This window comes from Rhinopithecus roxellana, chromosome 1 (assembly GCF_007565055.1).
Source record: "Rhinopithecus roxellana isolate Shanxi Qingling chromosome 1, ASM756505v1, whole genome shotgun sequence".
Classification (NCBI taxonomy): domain Eukaryota; kingdom Metazoa; phylum Chordata; class Mammalia; order Primates; family Cercopithecidae; genus Rhinopithecus; species Rhinopithecus roxellana.
Genome location: NC_044549.1, coordinates 113889862 through 113906111, shown reverse-complemented (window position 1 = coordinate 113906111; position 16250 = coordinate 113889862). Strand labels below are relative to the sequence as shown.

Here is a 16250-nt window from a genome sequence, read left to right as displayed (position 1 = left end):
CATTTTGACAAGGATGACACTTGGTCAATGGTCTATAAATTGCAAATAGAACAAAGGGATAGTAGTGAACCAAGTTGGGCAGAGAAGGGATCACGGGGAGATGATTAGGAGTATGTGATCAATGGGGAAGGGTTACAATGCAATTGTGTCAATATTAGGCACAAAATGCCCTGACAAATAAGGAGATGTGATCGTGTTGCATTTTTATACTGTTAGAACAAAATCTAAAGAAAATTTCACATTAAGAGATGTTTAGCAGGGGAGCAGGGAAGTAAAAGTGTGACCTCTGGAACAGAACATTTTATTCTGATTCTTGACTCTGCCAGTGACTGACTGTGTGATTTCTCAGCAGTATATTAACCTCTCTGAGCCTCACTTCTATTCTACATAAACTGACAATGAGAATAATACCTGATCCTACATGAGGTAAGTAAAATGTGATGAAGTATGTTAAACATGTTTTGTAAAGTTTTAGAAAGCACAAAGGCAAAATAATATCATGGATGGGAGTGTAGTGTTTGGAAGCCAACTCTACCTGGATTAAAATTCACAGTATTCACTTGGACACATCTCTGGATCACTGTGTGCCTCAGTTTTCCTGTCTGAAAACAGGAATAATAATGCAACCTACCTCAGAAGTCTATAAACTAGTTAACATATGTTAAGTACTCAGAACAGTGCCTGGCATGCAACAAGTTCAGATTAAAAAGGTGTCTTCCTAAAACTATCAATTCAGCCCACTGTGGGCTTAGTCTCATCCCTTGGGATGCACCCCTCAGGAGAGGTGTAGCAGGCATGGTAAAACAAAGCCACCCCTCAGGGATATGAACTTGTCTACTGTGGTCTAATTTTTTTTTTTTTTTTTGGTAAAACATCTTTTTGGGAAATAGCATCAGTAAGGACCTGGAAGCAATTCTTTTTTTTTTTTTTTTTTTTTTTTTTTTTTGAGACGGAGTCTTGCTCTGTCGCCCAGGCTGGAGTGCAGTGGCCGAATCTCAGCTCACTGCAAGCTCCGCCTCCCGGGTTTACGCCATTCTCCTGCCTCAGCCTCCCGAGTGGCTGGGACTACAGGCGCCTGCCACCTCGCCCGGAAGCAATTCTTTATCTGCTGTAAAGATCAGGCTGCCCTGAGATCCTTTTATAATATTCCCTTTTGTTACTTAGAGAGAAGTCTTTGTTTCTTTTTTTTTTTTTTTTTTTTATACTTTAAGTTCTAGGGTACATGTGCATAATGTGCAGGTTTGTTACATATGTATACTTGTGCCATGTTGGTGTGCTGCACCCGTCAGCACCCCTCAATTCATCATTTATATCAGGTATAACTCCCCAATGCAATCCCTCCCCCTTCCCCCCTCCCCATGATAGGCCCCGGTGTGTGATGTTCCCCTTCCCGAGTCCAAGTGATCTCATTGTTCAGTTCCCACCTACGAGTGAGAACATGTGGTGTTTGGTTTTCTGTTCTTGTGATAGTTGGCTAAGAATGATGGTTTCCAGCTGCATCCATGTCCCTACAAAGGTCGCAAACTCATCCTTTTTTATGGCTGCATAATATTCCATGGTGTTTATTGCAGCACTATTCACAATAGCAAAGACTTGGAATCAACCCAAATGTCCATCTGTGACAGACTGGATTAAGAGAAGTCTTTGTTTCTAGTGAGATTTGTTCTTCTGAATTCAGTCTTCTAGTTTGTTTTAAAGAGAATGTTCAGTGCAGGTGAGTAACAAAATAGCAATAGGCTATCTAACATTCTATTCTTTCTATCTCCTCCAGAAACTAGATCAGGTCTGGGTCAGTCCCTAGTTGCAGAGCTCAGGGGCCTACAACCTGAGGAGACTGCCTCAGAATGAAATAGGTATGCGGTTAGGAAGTTGAGGAGGACAACAGTAAGCATCTATCTCCTTCACAAGCTGTGTTTGTAGAGCCTGTTAAAGACCACCAAATACTGCACGATTGATATCACCACTGTTACGGAGCCCCCGTTTCTTCTGTCTCTACACACTTTCTTTCAGATCTGATCCAATCTTATGCCAGACTTCCAATCTCCAGGAATTTTTCTTCTTCCCTTATCAACCTGTTCACACGTGTTGCACCTTCTCCTCACATCAGGCAGAGAAGAATTCTGATTTTAGTTTCTCCACTTAGTGTAGCCTCCAGAGCCCAAAAGTCTGAGTTTGAATCCTGACCCTGAAATGTCCTAGTTGTTTGGCCTTAGCCAAGTTGTTTAATTTTGTCTGTTTCCTTGGCTGTAAAATTGGGATAGTAACAGTGTCTACCTTCCAGGGTTCTTGTAAAACTTATCTGATAATCCATGCAAAACACTTAGGGCAATGGCTAGCACATAGTAACGTTTTCAATAAACGTTAGATGATATGATTATTACTGTGCTCACTATTACTTACATGTGATCCAGAGTGAGCTACGTATCCTCCTTGAGCCTCAGTTTCGTCAGGTGTAAGGTGAGGAGGATAATAACTTGTTTTACAGGGTTGATTCAAATGAGGAGATGCATAGAAAGGCTCTGGCACATGTTAGACACTCACGGAATGTTCCTATCCTTGTTGCTATTACTCTAAACAACACCTGGCCTCCACACAGTTCCAACTAAGAATGAAGAGGCAATACGGAGCAGTGACTAGAGCATGGTCGTCCTCTTGATTCTCACTCTCTGGGTTTACTGGCTGGCTGCAAGACCTTGGGCAACAGCTTACCCTTTCTAAGCTTCACAACCAATAAAAATAGCATCTGGTGATAGGATCCTTGTGAAGGTTAGATGAGACACCACATGGAAAACACGTCGTAGGTGGCCTGTCACAGCATAAGTACTGGGTAGGTCATTTTTTTCTTCTTGGAAACCAGCAGTATCTCTTCTGACTGACTTTATTTCTGTCAATGGAGATGCCATTTTACAAGGTTCTCAGGATGAAACTTTGGAGTAGCCTTTGACTGTCTCCTTTTGTTTGTCTCCAATAACCAGCCAATCACTAAGTCTTAGAGATTTTTCCTTCTAAACATCAGTCCCCTTCCTGATGCTTCCCCCGCAGTTCGTCATCACAGTTTCCCTTGATTCTCGTCTCCTTCCTCTGATTCATCCTTTGTGTCAGTTCCTCATCTACATTTTAAAAACAGGACTGTCAGCGTGTCACTCTCCTGAGCAGAAACCTTTGGCAGCTAATTGTGGACTAGAGAAAGAGGCTTAGACTCTTTGAAATACCACTTCAAGATACTCCACAAGCTGACTCCATCCCACCCAAGTACCCTCATCCTCCATTTCTCACCAGCTGGAGCCCTGTGGTCGTCCCAGGCATGCCTTCCAGATGCCACATTGGTCCCACTGTCATGCCTTAGTGAATGCTAGCCTTTGCCTCCTAAGTCACCGACTGCTCAGCCTTTGCCCCTATTGTATCTTCCAGGCCGTGCCCAGAACCCACTCTGCTTATAAATACTGCTTTTCAAATTATTTTCCAGAGTCATAAGGCTGGCCAAGGGTATTATACTATTCCAGACACAATGGCCTCGTCCCAGTTTGAGTGTTTACAGTGTGATAACTTCGATGTAGCTCTGGCACTCACTTTCTATCCCAGTCTTAATGTGGAGCTCGTCTTTCCAAGCCTGTTACTCACTGAGGCCAGGGTTCTTGTTTTACACATCTCCTGACTCTTCTTAGATATCCCCAGTAGAATCAAGTTTTTTTAGCAGTAAATGTCTGGGTGAGATCCCATAGAAAAAGGCCCCCAATATTTTGCCTTCTCTTTGCCTGGGGCCTTCACCCCTCTGGCACACTTCTTCCTTCTCCTTCCCCTGAGGTCTTTGGTCCTTGATCTTCTGTTCTACCTCTCTTCTATGGCTCCACCTAACCCTTATACTTGACATTGGCCTTCTGCCCTTCCTCCTCTACCCTGACTTACTTTTGCCCTATTTGAGTGTTCTAAGTGAGCAGCCCACTGGACCAGCTTCTTTCTTTGGCTCAGATTCTCTAGAAACTCTACCTATCATCCCAACTTCCTAACAACAAAAAGGAATCAAATGACATAATTGCTCAGGTATGGCACACATATTTCAGCATTGCTTGCAGGTTCCTTTCTATAAAGTAGCTGTGGATGCTTGTTTAGACCCACAGTGACCTCTGGCTTGAGCTACCCTATAAGCTAGTGATTGAATAAGCCTGAAAAAGAGGCAGATCATACCCAATTTATCACCCTTAGTCAATTGTCTTATTCTTGACCCTAGATCTTTAGTTCTTCCTCTTGACCCTAGTAAGGCCAATCCTGATGCCTCCTGTTCACTAGTTTTCCTAGGTGGTATTTATTTAAGGTTGTTGATGTCCTAGGATCAGATAGTGTCAATAGCATTAGAAGTGACCTTGGGCAAGAAGATAGCTTGGGCCCATTTGCCACTGGTACCAACCTTTGCCTCCAGGGATGACTCAGAACCAAGATGGCACCAGTGGTGCCGTATGAAACTTGGACCAGACTATCTAGCCTTTTATGGGCCTGGAGGTTGTCCATCATCAGAAGCATTCCATGGATATTGACTGTTCCTGACAGTCTCAGCTTTCCACATACAGACAAAGGATATCAGTGCTGTGATGATGGCGTATGCAGACCCCATTGCAAATGAGCCAGCGAAGATTCCCAGGAAATTCCCCACAGACTGGAAGAATGCTGCGGCATCAAATGCATTTGGATTCTCCTTGGGACTGTAAATGGATATAGAACTGAAAAGAGAAGAGGGTGGAGGTTAGTTAGTGACTTTCATCTCATAGCCCAGATGGGATTTTGCACCCACTTTGGGGAGAGGTATCTTTTCCTGTAATGTTGGATGCTGGCTGGAAGAGCTAGGGAAAAACAGATACAGAAGGAGAGAGTTGGAGAATGCAGAAATCTTTCTACTTCCTCATAGCCCCATCCCATGGGATCCATATATTGCTGCCAGTCAGTAAACATTTTTAGATTGGAAGGGTCATAAAGAATATTGTTTCTGAGCAGACTAGGCATTAAAACATGGTAGGTGTATAAGGAATCTGCTGAGAAGATAGATAACTGTGAATTATTTAGTGGCCATATGTCTTCAGTGCTGTTATATACTCACAAGTGTTCCTGATAAAAAGTGCACTTTTATGGCTTATGCACAAATGGGTGATACAAATCACCGTGTGCACAAAATATTCTGCCGTGATCTTGTCATAAACCACAAAGCATTCCTCCTCTCCAGTGTAACCCTTCAGAAATGGAGCATTGATGGTGTTCAGAACATCACAGTATTAACCCCCAGGGAGAAACAAAACCCTCATTTTCCCACCAAAACAAATGGCAGCAGCTGCCCGAGGTCATCTTTTATACCCCAATTCTGGTGGCTGCCAACAGATTTATTTCCATAGAGAAAAATCAATCCACCAATAGCCAGTCTGTTCACTTAAATATTACTGAGGACATCATATATGCTATTTTTTTTTAAAACCAGGGCCTCAGATCCCAGAGTGCGAATATGAAAGATAAGGCATGTCCTATTTTAGGAAATATGAACTCCATATTGAGCATTAAAATGAACATATGTGCTAGATCCACTAGCTTTAGGGAGACTAATGAAATGACATTTCAGATTTTTTTTTTTTTTGCAGTTTTTATTTTAATACAGAATTTTAAAAACTAATCAGGAAAAATCAAGAGTTTAGCATTGGGTTTTGGAAGAAACTCTAAAAGCAGCAGCGTGGAGAGCAAAAGCACACTAGACACACTGACTGAGATTAGATTGGATTTTACAGAGATGTAACTGAATCTTTCATGTTGCCGATGATTAGAGCATGTTAGCTCCCTGACCTGACTTTTTGTATCCAGAGATGACTTAAGAGAGAGCAAGGGGAACCAACTCCAATTCTTCTACAGGAAGATGCATGGCATCAAAAAAGGTAGTTTTAAATGGTCTTAGTTTTTCCCTGGATGTCTTTAAACCCCCAAAGTAGGCCAAACTCTTCTGCTTTGATCCTGTAATTGGATAAGGAAGATGAATGTGGATCTTGAATGAAGCCTTGAAATGTATGCGAGAAAAGGACTGCCTTTGAAGTGTTTTTCTTTTTTGTAAAGTGTTGTGCTTTGCAGGAAAAAAGGAAAAGTAAATCCACATCTGGGTCCTTTGTATCTGCAAGAAGGAAACCTGGTGTCCAAAGCTGTGATGCTTGATGTGTTTGAATCGACATTCTCCAACATATTTCTTCCTTACAATGAAGAAACAATAGTGATGAGAAAGCATTCCATTTGCATTCTGCCCTTCAAACAAAGGTTTTTGCACAGTAGCACAGCTTTGGAAGTAATTCTATTAACCTGCGGTTGCCACTAGTAGATCTGACCCACAGAACAAGCACGGCTTTATCCTTCTCTCCACCTCCATAACTTCCAGAAGTGTTTCCCTAGCCCGGTGCTTCTGGAATTTGGAGCACCCCCATCACATCATTTGGTCATACCCCATACCATTATTTGTGCATGTTTTTCTTTAAATCATTTTTATTCAAATTCAGGAGCTTTTATTAAAGAATATCTATGAAATCATAAGTTCGACGTGCTAATTATATTTCTTTTTATTATACGTAAAAGTAGGTAATTTAGAAAAAGAAAGTTCACCTGTATGTCACCTAAAATCATCTGGGTATGCCTACTGATCTGCAGTCTGCACTTTGGGAAATGTTCTCTTCCTTCCCACTCAACAGGGTATGATCACTTTGTTCACCACACTTTATACCCTCCCTGTGATGTCTGACTTAACTGAAGGCAAAGTCTTAACTCTCGTTGACCTATGGAGATTGTCCATTGAATATGCTGGCCCTCAAGCTCCCTAGACATATGCACAAGGTGCCTGCCATGTGTCAAGTGATGTATTAAGTAGATATAGGAAGTGGGAGGCAGGCAGGGAAGAGCAGAGAGAAGGTAAGCAGAATTTGATCCAATAAACATCTTATTGAACACCTGATATATGCAAAGCATACCTCCGCAGGGAAGCCTGAGATATAGATGGCAAATAGCTCTAGTCCCAGTGTTAAGTGTGATTTTGTGAGAAATACCCAACATTTAATGGTACAAAAGAGAAAAGGGGTACTCTTTTAGAATAAAGGAGGTGGCATTTGAGCAAGGTAGCACGTCATCAGACAGAGATGGGGAGAGAGTATTCCAGGCAGTGGGAAGAGTGTTAAGAAAGGCAAGGAGGCAGGTGAGTTCAGGGCAATTGCAAGACATGGCTGCACCTATGTGGGCATGTGTGGTGGGGTAAAGATGGGTAAGGCAGCATTACTCAGAATCTTAAATTCCATGGTGAGAATATACTAAAGCCCTCACATTTACATAATATTTAGTCCTCTTGTGCCTACAGTATAGCTTTATTTGATCCTATAATAGCTCTGTGAAGTAAGCAAGGCATGTTTTGTTCTCTCTCCTTATCCCTTTCTCTCTCCCTTCCTTCCTTCCTTCCTTCCTTCCTTCCTTCCTTCCTTCCTTCCTTCCTTCCTTCCTTCCTTCCTTCCTTCCCTTCCTTCCTTCCCTTCCTTCTTTTCCTTCCTTCCTTCCTTTCCTTCCTTCCTTCTTCCCTTCTCTCCCTCCCTTCCTTCTTTCCCTCCTTTTGTCTTGCCTTCCTTTCTCTTTCTTTGCATAAAAGACATAAAGTAAAAATCAGAGAAATGAAGATCACAATGTAGATTTCTTGTTTCTCCCTTTAAAAAGGTGATCATTTTGTGGGGAAACATAAACTCACATCAGGATAGTTGAGTGACAGTGTGATGCTAACTATAAGGACAACAGGAGTTCAGGTACTACAACATTTATTTTCATGCCGGGGATGGAGCATGGGCAGCACCTTCCTGTACACAAGCCTAAGAGCAGAGTATGTTGACTAGGGAAACAGCACCCTCTCTCCTGGCCCACTAGCAGGTGAGACTCAGAACTTCTCAGGAAATCCTGCTTTCCTGCCTGGCTTTGCTGAGACTGGACTTGGTCTTGCTTCTCTTTGGATACCCAGGACACAGCCTGTTGTTGGGCACATGGCAGGGTATATAAAGGCTGATGGAAGGAAGGTGCAGGACAACTGGAAAGTAGAAAGGAAGAAGGCTTGCAAAAACTCATTATCTCTTGAAGCAAATCATCGCCCACAAGATTTTTTAGCAGGCATTGACTATACACAGTCACATTGTGGGTACTTTTATGGGTATCAGTCTAATCTTGAAACTGACATCTGTGCCTCTTAATTTGAGCCCAAGAACTGATACTTATTGGCTATATGGCCTTGGGCAAGTTACTTCATGTTCTGAATCAGTTACTTCACCTGTAGAATGGAGATAACAATAGTATTTATCCCCTAGAAATGTTGTGAGAATATGAGATACATTTAGAACTCTTAGATATATCTTGTGGATTACAGTCATTCCTTGAGTACTTATATGTACACTCAAAATGAATACTCAGTGAATGTTATTTATCCTCACCATCATCATCATCATTCTGCTGAGAACTTCCACAAGTCTCACAATAACAACAGAGTGGTCAGTTACAACTATGGGCAAATGGGGTGTGACTGCCCTCAGGGCACACCAAGCTCTGAGGTTGCTGGGGCTGAACTAGTCACTTTTGCAGAAGAACAACAGGGTGTCCATGAAGGAAAGTACCAGGGAGGTATCCCAGAGAAATGGCCACAGGAGTGGGGCTAAAATGTTCTCACGTATTTCATGAAACTCTTGGCTCAGGGGATCAACGAGGGAAGGAGTGCTCTCAGCTGTGTGGGCCTGGGTCTGCTCCAGGGACAAGAATAGGCCAGGAGACTCAGCTTGAGTTGCATCTCTTTAAGTTTAGGAGAGGATGTTCTACAAGCCAAATCCTCTGGCTTCTAGTAAGAAATGAGGCAAAAGAAGCAGAAGCCAGGCTGGGCGAGGTGGCTCATGCCTGTAATCTCAGCATTTTGGGAGGCCGAGGTGGGTGGATTTGGATTGCTTGGGCGCTGGAGTGTGGGACCAGCCCAGGCAACATGGCAAGACCCCCTCTCTAAAAAAAGTACAAAAATTAGCTGGGTGTGATGGTGTGTGCCTGTGGTCCCAGCTGCTCAGGAGGCTGAGTTTGAAGGGTTGCTTGAGCAGGGAAGGTTGAGGCTGTAGTGAACTGTGATTGGGCCACTGCACTCTAGCCTGGGTGACAGAGAAAGACCTTATCTCAAAATAAATAAATAAAAATACATATACATAAAAATTTAAAAATAAATAAATTGGAAATAATACAGGATATTGATTCATTCTGTTCAGCAATAGATTATTCAGCAAAATTAGTTTGATGGCAGTGTAGTGGACCTATACTCAAAAATAAATGCATGCTGCATCTTTTATTCAAAAATTTTGAAATGTATGAAGTATCTTAAACTCTTTGACAAAAGCAACATGAATAAGGATCACTTTGCTTACTGTATCATTTCTCATTCACAGACATCATTCAGACTTCAGTGTTTCTCTACAGCTCATCTTTTCCTCTATATCATGCTCCTGCAAGGAATGGATCTCACAGCTTAGGTAGTGTTAAGAGCATAGAATCTGAATCTGAGTTCTGGGTATAAGTCTCAGCTTACTGCCACTTACTGCCTATGTGACCTTGAGCAAGTTACTGAAACCATCTTTATCTCAGTTTCTATAAAATCATGATGACAATAATAGTACCTACTACACTGGGTTGCTATGAGAAATAAATGGATTAATGTTTATAAAGCATTTGAAATGGTGCATCTCACCTAGTAAGAACTAGATAAGCATTTCTTAAATAAATTACCTCTCTCTTTGAGTGCTTCATTTAGTTCTAAAAGAAGCATTTCAAATAGATGTTCAATCAAAACCTCTATCCAAACAGAACCAAGATTTTACCACCTGTCTCTCACACTCTGTCCCTGGCCTACCATCTTCAGCTGGCAGGGATCATCTGATCATATGAATTGTTTTGTGCAGAATGGTGTGTGACTTATAGTAAAGTGCTCAATAAATGCTAGTAATGAAGAAGGAGGAGGAGGGGGAGAAGAAGGAAGAAAAAGAGGAGGAAGGAGAGATGTTGTGAGTGAAATGCTGCTGATAGTGAACATAAAATAATAGGTATGAAAAATATTATATAGATGGAACAAAACAATGCCCTCCCCTCTGTGGCTCTGGCCGCCCTTCCGCTGTGGCCCTATAGAGTCATCTCTCATCCTGATCATGACACTCTTCCTCAAGGTCTCCCAGTTTCCAACACCATCTTCCCCTGTTATCCTTCACTGGGACTACTGAGATACTTTGCCACACAGTTACCCACAGAAACTACCCAGCGACCTCAAGCTCCTGGTCGCCCTGGTTCCACAGGATGCTCTTCCTGACCAGTCCTCTCAAATCCCACAGCCCACTCACTCTCCTGGGTGCCCGTGCCGATCAGAACAGCCTGCTTCTCCAGCCTCAGTCCAGCCTTTGTTAACATGAAATCAATGTCACTTGAAAGCTTATGAAAAGAATGTATTAAGTGAACATATTGTATCTCTTGCAGGATTTCTACTAATTTAGTCATTACAGAAAAAAATGAGAAAATGATTACTATAGCCAAAGATATACAAAAGAACCTTCCATTTTCTCTGCCAAATCTTAATCACTAACAAAAAAAATGATTGGCACCAGTTCATTGAAAAGTTCTTGATTAGTTGGGACATACATAAATATGAAATGGTTTACTTTTTTTTCCAATCACTGCTTCCAGCTGTACTATGTCGAGTCCCGCTTTGTGCTGGGTAAGTATTTCCATTAATGATGTCTTGGTCAAATCCCATTACTGAGTTCCTTTCAGTTATTAAAACTTAGTGCAGCCCAACTTAAAACCTACATCTTCAAAGGTGGATTCCTGTTGTCCCTGCAGAACATTCTAGAGCAGCAGCCAGATGACTGGAAGGGAGGGAAGGCAGCACGCTCCTCCTCCTCGCAGCTGGTGCCAATGCCTGCTGGTGATGGAAGGCTGGAGGAGGGGTGGGGAGCCCAGTTCTCCTCTTTATGGGCCTAACTGCTTCTCAGTGTATAGGGCCCCTGGCCTCAGTCTTACTGCTGCTTGGTCCTTCTCTTAGAGACCTCTGTTGACATGGTGGTGCCTCCATTTTGCTGAGAACCCTTTCACAGCTGCCACAGGCTCTTCCAGGTCTACACATTTCCAGCCCATTTCCTTGGGTTGGATCAGTAGCCACTTTGGCAGCTCAGTGCCTGTCACCCCTCAGGAGGTGAAAGGAAAATAAATCTTGGGATCCCAAAATCACTAAGCTAAAGAGAAAAGTCAAGCTTGCAACTGCTTGGGGCAAACCTACCTCCCTCACAATTTGCCCACAAGGAAATTTCTTGTAGACAAAATACAGACAGAACTCAAAGTCATCCTTCTGAGCCTCATCTGAGATAAATGCATATCTGATTGTTTCTGCCCTATAGTTTATATAAAAATGCAGATTCACCAAGCCAGACTAAATTGGGTATTCAGTGGAAGGCTGATCAAGGACTCAAAAGAATGCAACCTTTTGTCTCTCACCTACCTCTAACCTGGAAGCCCCACTTCCAGCTCTCCCTCTTTACAGGACTGAACCAATGTACATCTTACACATACTACACACTCGTGTCTCCCTAAAATGTGTAAGAGCAAGCTATCCCCTGACCAGTGTGGGCACATGTCATTAGGACTTCCTGAGATTGTGTCATGGTTGTGTCCTTAACCTGGTCAAAGTAAACTTTCTAAATTGACTGAGACCTGTCACAGATATTTTGGGTTAAATCCTCCAAACTCCTTAATCTGGGGTTCCCCTGAGTACCTTCCATGGGCCACAGAACACTGGGCTGGGTGGGCTTACCCCCATGCTCTCACAGACACATCAAACCGGAGAGCCTTCAGGTTCTCCTCCTGCCAACTCCTGCTTTCAGAAATCTCTAGGCCAGAAGAGGCGCTGGTCTCTATGTTTTGTGTGATCCCACACTGTGAGGGCCATGTCCAATAACTCCCTTCCCTTGCTCTGCTTTGAGAGGGCTTTGGCTCCACTGCAGGTTCTACACTGGGGGATGAGCTCACAGCCTCTGTCCTTGTAGGCAGCACCAGCCTTTCTAGGTGATTCCACTACTCCCCTTCCCCTTGGCTTAGGGAAGAGGAAGAACTTCTGTGGGAAGGGATAACAGGGTAACAGTTTACACCTCAAACACTGCACTCTCCCCAGGGATAACCTTTCCTTCCCCACCCCATCATATACAGATGTGAGGCAAAGGGGATGGGGTGGGGGCAGGGGAAATGAGGCTGCTTCTGTTGCCAATTAAGCCAGTTGAGGGGTTAGCATCCTAACTGCTGGGAAGACTTGCTGCTCTTTTTAGTGTGAAAACATTTAGCAACTTCTGTTTTCAGCCATGGTCCCTAACCCCAATCTGGTAAACAGGAAAAGACCCACAAGATCATCATGTAACATTTATGTGGGAGTGCTTCTAGTTTCTTTTCTCCACATCTAGAGCTGCCTTTTCATTCTGCCTTTAAAGACACATTTTAAGGACCAACACAACATAAAGGGGCAATGAAAATGTGTAAAAGCTGCTCTGTTTTGTTGGGTCTGGGTGTCACAGGTAAGAAGCAAGTAGATGAAAAACAATTACAGTGCTATTTTGTGTTTAAAATTCTTTATGCCTTAAAAAAAAGAAGTGGATCCTTATCTATTATTTATCTTTTAATAACTGTACCAACCTGCCCTTTCTCAGATAAGTTGCTTAATTGTGAATAAAGAATTGATTTTTATGGGGCCAAGAATTGTGTATACACATTGGAATTCGTTCTGGCATCTGCCTGCCCATTATTCTGGCTTATGTTCTGCCAAAGGCCAATGAAGCTCTGTCAAGAGAACCTGCTGTAAAACATAATGACTTCAGAAATTGGGGGCATTCCAGGCACCCTGGGAGGTTAGAAGAGCTGCTTCTTAATAATAAGAGGTCTTGGCTAAAGTTCACTGAGCTTGAGTAAGAACCATAGGGTTTTACCTTCCCAAGGGCCAAAGACCCTGCAGAGTCAAGAGCTGTGTTTGAGGGGGAACATCAATTAACTCTTTCCGCTTCTGAGGGACTGTTTAATGACTGCTCCTTAAGAATCCAAATGTATACCAGAGAGTGATTTTCCAAATCCTTGATGAATATCATCTTGTCATTTTGATGTCAGGCACAAGAGAAAAAGACAAGAGGAATTCCGTGGGAAGGATAAGCGAGTGTATCACGGCTTCCTCGGGAATAATGCAATCTCAGGCTGAATTAATTGATTCATTCCATCCACAAATATTATTGAACATCTACTAAGTACAGACATTGTTCTTAGCACTGAAGGTACTGCAGGGAACAAAACATAACTCCTGACGTCATGTTCCTTACGTTCCAGTGGAGAAGATAACATAATGAATAGCTAAGCAAATAAATGTATAATTCAATGACAAGGATTGAAAAGAAAAATAAAACAGCAAGAGAGGATGGGACAGAGAGGATTGGGATAGTCAGGGAAGGCTTCTCTGACACAGATTATTAAATGGAGTCCTGAATGAAATAAAGGGAGAGCTATCTAGGCCCTGAAGCAAAGCTTGTTCAGTGGGTCTGAGAAGCCACAAGGTGTCCAGCATGGCTGGAGGGAAATGATGGGGAGGACAGTGGTGGGAGTCAGGCTGGAGCTGGGCCAGGGCTAGGACCAGGTCTTATAGAGCCTTTCAGGACGTTGTTAGGATTTTTTTCTAGGGTGAAAGAGCAGGCACTGGAGAGTTGGGGTAGAGGATAGGGGTGTGATGGAATATTCCAGGTGAAGTCTGTGTTAGTCATAGTGGAGGAAGGTGGGTGGGAGACAACACGATCCCATGGCACTCTTAAAAGGCTGCAGCAGCCAGGCCTGTCCTCATCAGCCTGGATGCCACCACCTAAATGAGACCTGACAAATAACAGCAGACCACAGGAGAAAAAGTAGAGTGGTGAAGAAAATGATTGAGAGAAGTATGTGAGTTCAAAGTATAGATGAATTTAGCAGAAACAGCTGCAGTCAGCATTTGAATGGTGGTTGTGCAGAGGAATGACTGGACTCATTCTTTGTATTTCCAGAAGACAAGATATAGTCCAAAAGTAACATATCATAGGAAGACAGATTCCCAGTCTTATATTCTATTTCAAAATTTCTTAATTCTTAGATCGGATGGAAAATGGTATGGATATTATAAAAGGGTAGTGAATTCTCTGTAGTTGGAGATGCTTAAACATAGGATAAAAGAGTTACTTGCCAGGGTTCTGTGAAGGAAATTCATGCACTAGAGGGTTATAATGTGGCCTCAAGGAACCTCCCACTCTGAGGGTCATTGACTTGCTATCTATTTTCCAATTTCCTCCAGGCCTGCCAGGAAAGGTAGTAAGGTACCTTGGCCTTCCTGTGCTAACCCAAATCCTGACATTGGAAATGTCTGAGCACGCAGCCACTAAGGAGCAGTACTTCAACCGAGGATGCAGTGAGGATGCAGATGATTTAGGCTGGAGCCAGCTTGATGATGACATGCAGAACAGTTACAAATTTCAGCACAGAATAAAGACTTTGACAGATTCCTAAGTGGCTCTGGTCCATTAAATTCGAACTTTAAGGTGACAAAGAGGCCTCTGAGTTTAAAATTGGTTAAAAGGGAAGAAGAGTTAAAGGAGGTTTGTTATGAATTATATGTGCATTTTCTTTGAAAGGAGATCTTAAATTACTTTGCAATTTAGCTTGAAGCGTCTTGTCAGAATTGAATTAGTCTGCAGGCTTTGAGAAATTTTCTCTTATACCTAATATTGAGAGGAAAGTGAATTTGAGATAGTCCTAAAGATAAAAGCAACTTGCAAATTCACTTCTTACTTCTTTTTCTTTCTTTGTATTTCTCTTTAAAGCAGAAATAGGAATTTGAATCCCACTACTGTGAGCCTATTCATTTAAGAAAGAGAATAATTCTCATGGCCTAATGGGAATTTCTACCCTCTCTCCCACTTTTCAATTTCTTTAATCTTCATTAATGAAATCTTAGCTTCTAAGAATGCTGTGAGATGCAAAAATTTAGTCATAATAGATATAAAAAGATATAGAAAAGTAGGTTAATAGCCACCAAAGATGGAAATCCAGCTAAAATTAAAATATAATCATAAACAGGTGCGAGCAAGACCAAATATTAATCCCGCAGGTGAAAACAGAGAAGGAGGTCAGTGTTTACTGAGTCCTCAAAATACTATTCCCTGTATTCATTTCTATGAAGCATTCATTATGTATCAAGTAATGTGTTAAGCATTTTTATAAGTATTATCTTCTTTCACCCTCAAAGTAAACCCCAAAGAAGGTGCTACTATTATTTCCATTATAGATAAGGAAATTATGACTTAGATAAAGTAACTTTAAAAATTTCACCTCATTTAATCCTTCCAATTATCTAACAAAAAAAGCACAACCATGCATTGCATAATGACATCTCAATCAACAACAGACTGCATATACAACAGTGGTCCCATAAGATTACAATATAGTATTTTTTTACTGTATCTTTTCTATGTTTAGATACACAGATATTTACCATTGGGTTATAAATGCCTACAATATTAGTAATAATAACATACTGTACAGGTTTGTAGCCTAGGAGCAATAGGCTAAACCATATAACCTAGCCCTGTAGTAGGTTATACTATCTAGATTTGTGTAAGTACACTCCATAATGTCTGCATGATGACAAAATAGCCTAACAAAGCATTTCTTAGAATAGATCCCTGTTGTTAAGAGATGCATGACTGTATTGTTCTCATTTCAGAGATAAATAGACTCAGGGAGGTTAAATCACTTTCCCAAGGTAATTTGCAGGTATATGAAGCATTCTTAGATTCAGATCTCACCAAGGGAAAGCCTGTGACTGGGGAGTGGAAATGCCTGGCTCTACCATTGGAATGTGCTCACAGAGAAATAACTCGAACATACACCCCATCTTCGTAAGACTGAGGCAAAGTCCACTCTTGGAAGCTGAAAATTTCAGAATTTCTAGTACTCATTTGCAAGAAAAAAAAATACATTAGTTAAAAGATCTCTTTCAATATGAGGAGTTTAGGTGACAACCTAGTATACTTACAGGCCAAGATTGCTTAATGGAGACCCTCCTCTATCTTGAGTAGGTTTTAATATGAAACCATATCCCGTATCTCCTGGCATTCATACCAACACCAGCTTAGGTTTGCCATCCTATGCAGTTTGTCCTG

At 41.9% G+C, this 16250-nt stretch overlaps 1 protein-coding gene across 2 annotated transcripts in view; it reads right to left on the bottom strand.

Annotated features, from left to right (window-relative positions):
• SLC9A9 (solute carrier family 9 member A9) overlaps positions 1-16250 on the bottom strand; it is a 602343-nt gene that overhangs the window by 311551 nt on the left and 274542 nt on the right. For both annotated transcript variants that reach the window (XM_010381303.2, XM_030929287.1), the window contains exon 7: positions 4577-4715. In XM_010381303.2, coding sequence (XP_010379605.1) covers positions 4577-4715 — 139 coding nt within the window. The remainder of the gene's footprint in view (positions 1-4576; positions 4716-16250) is intronic.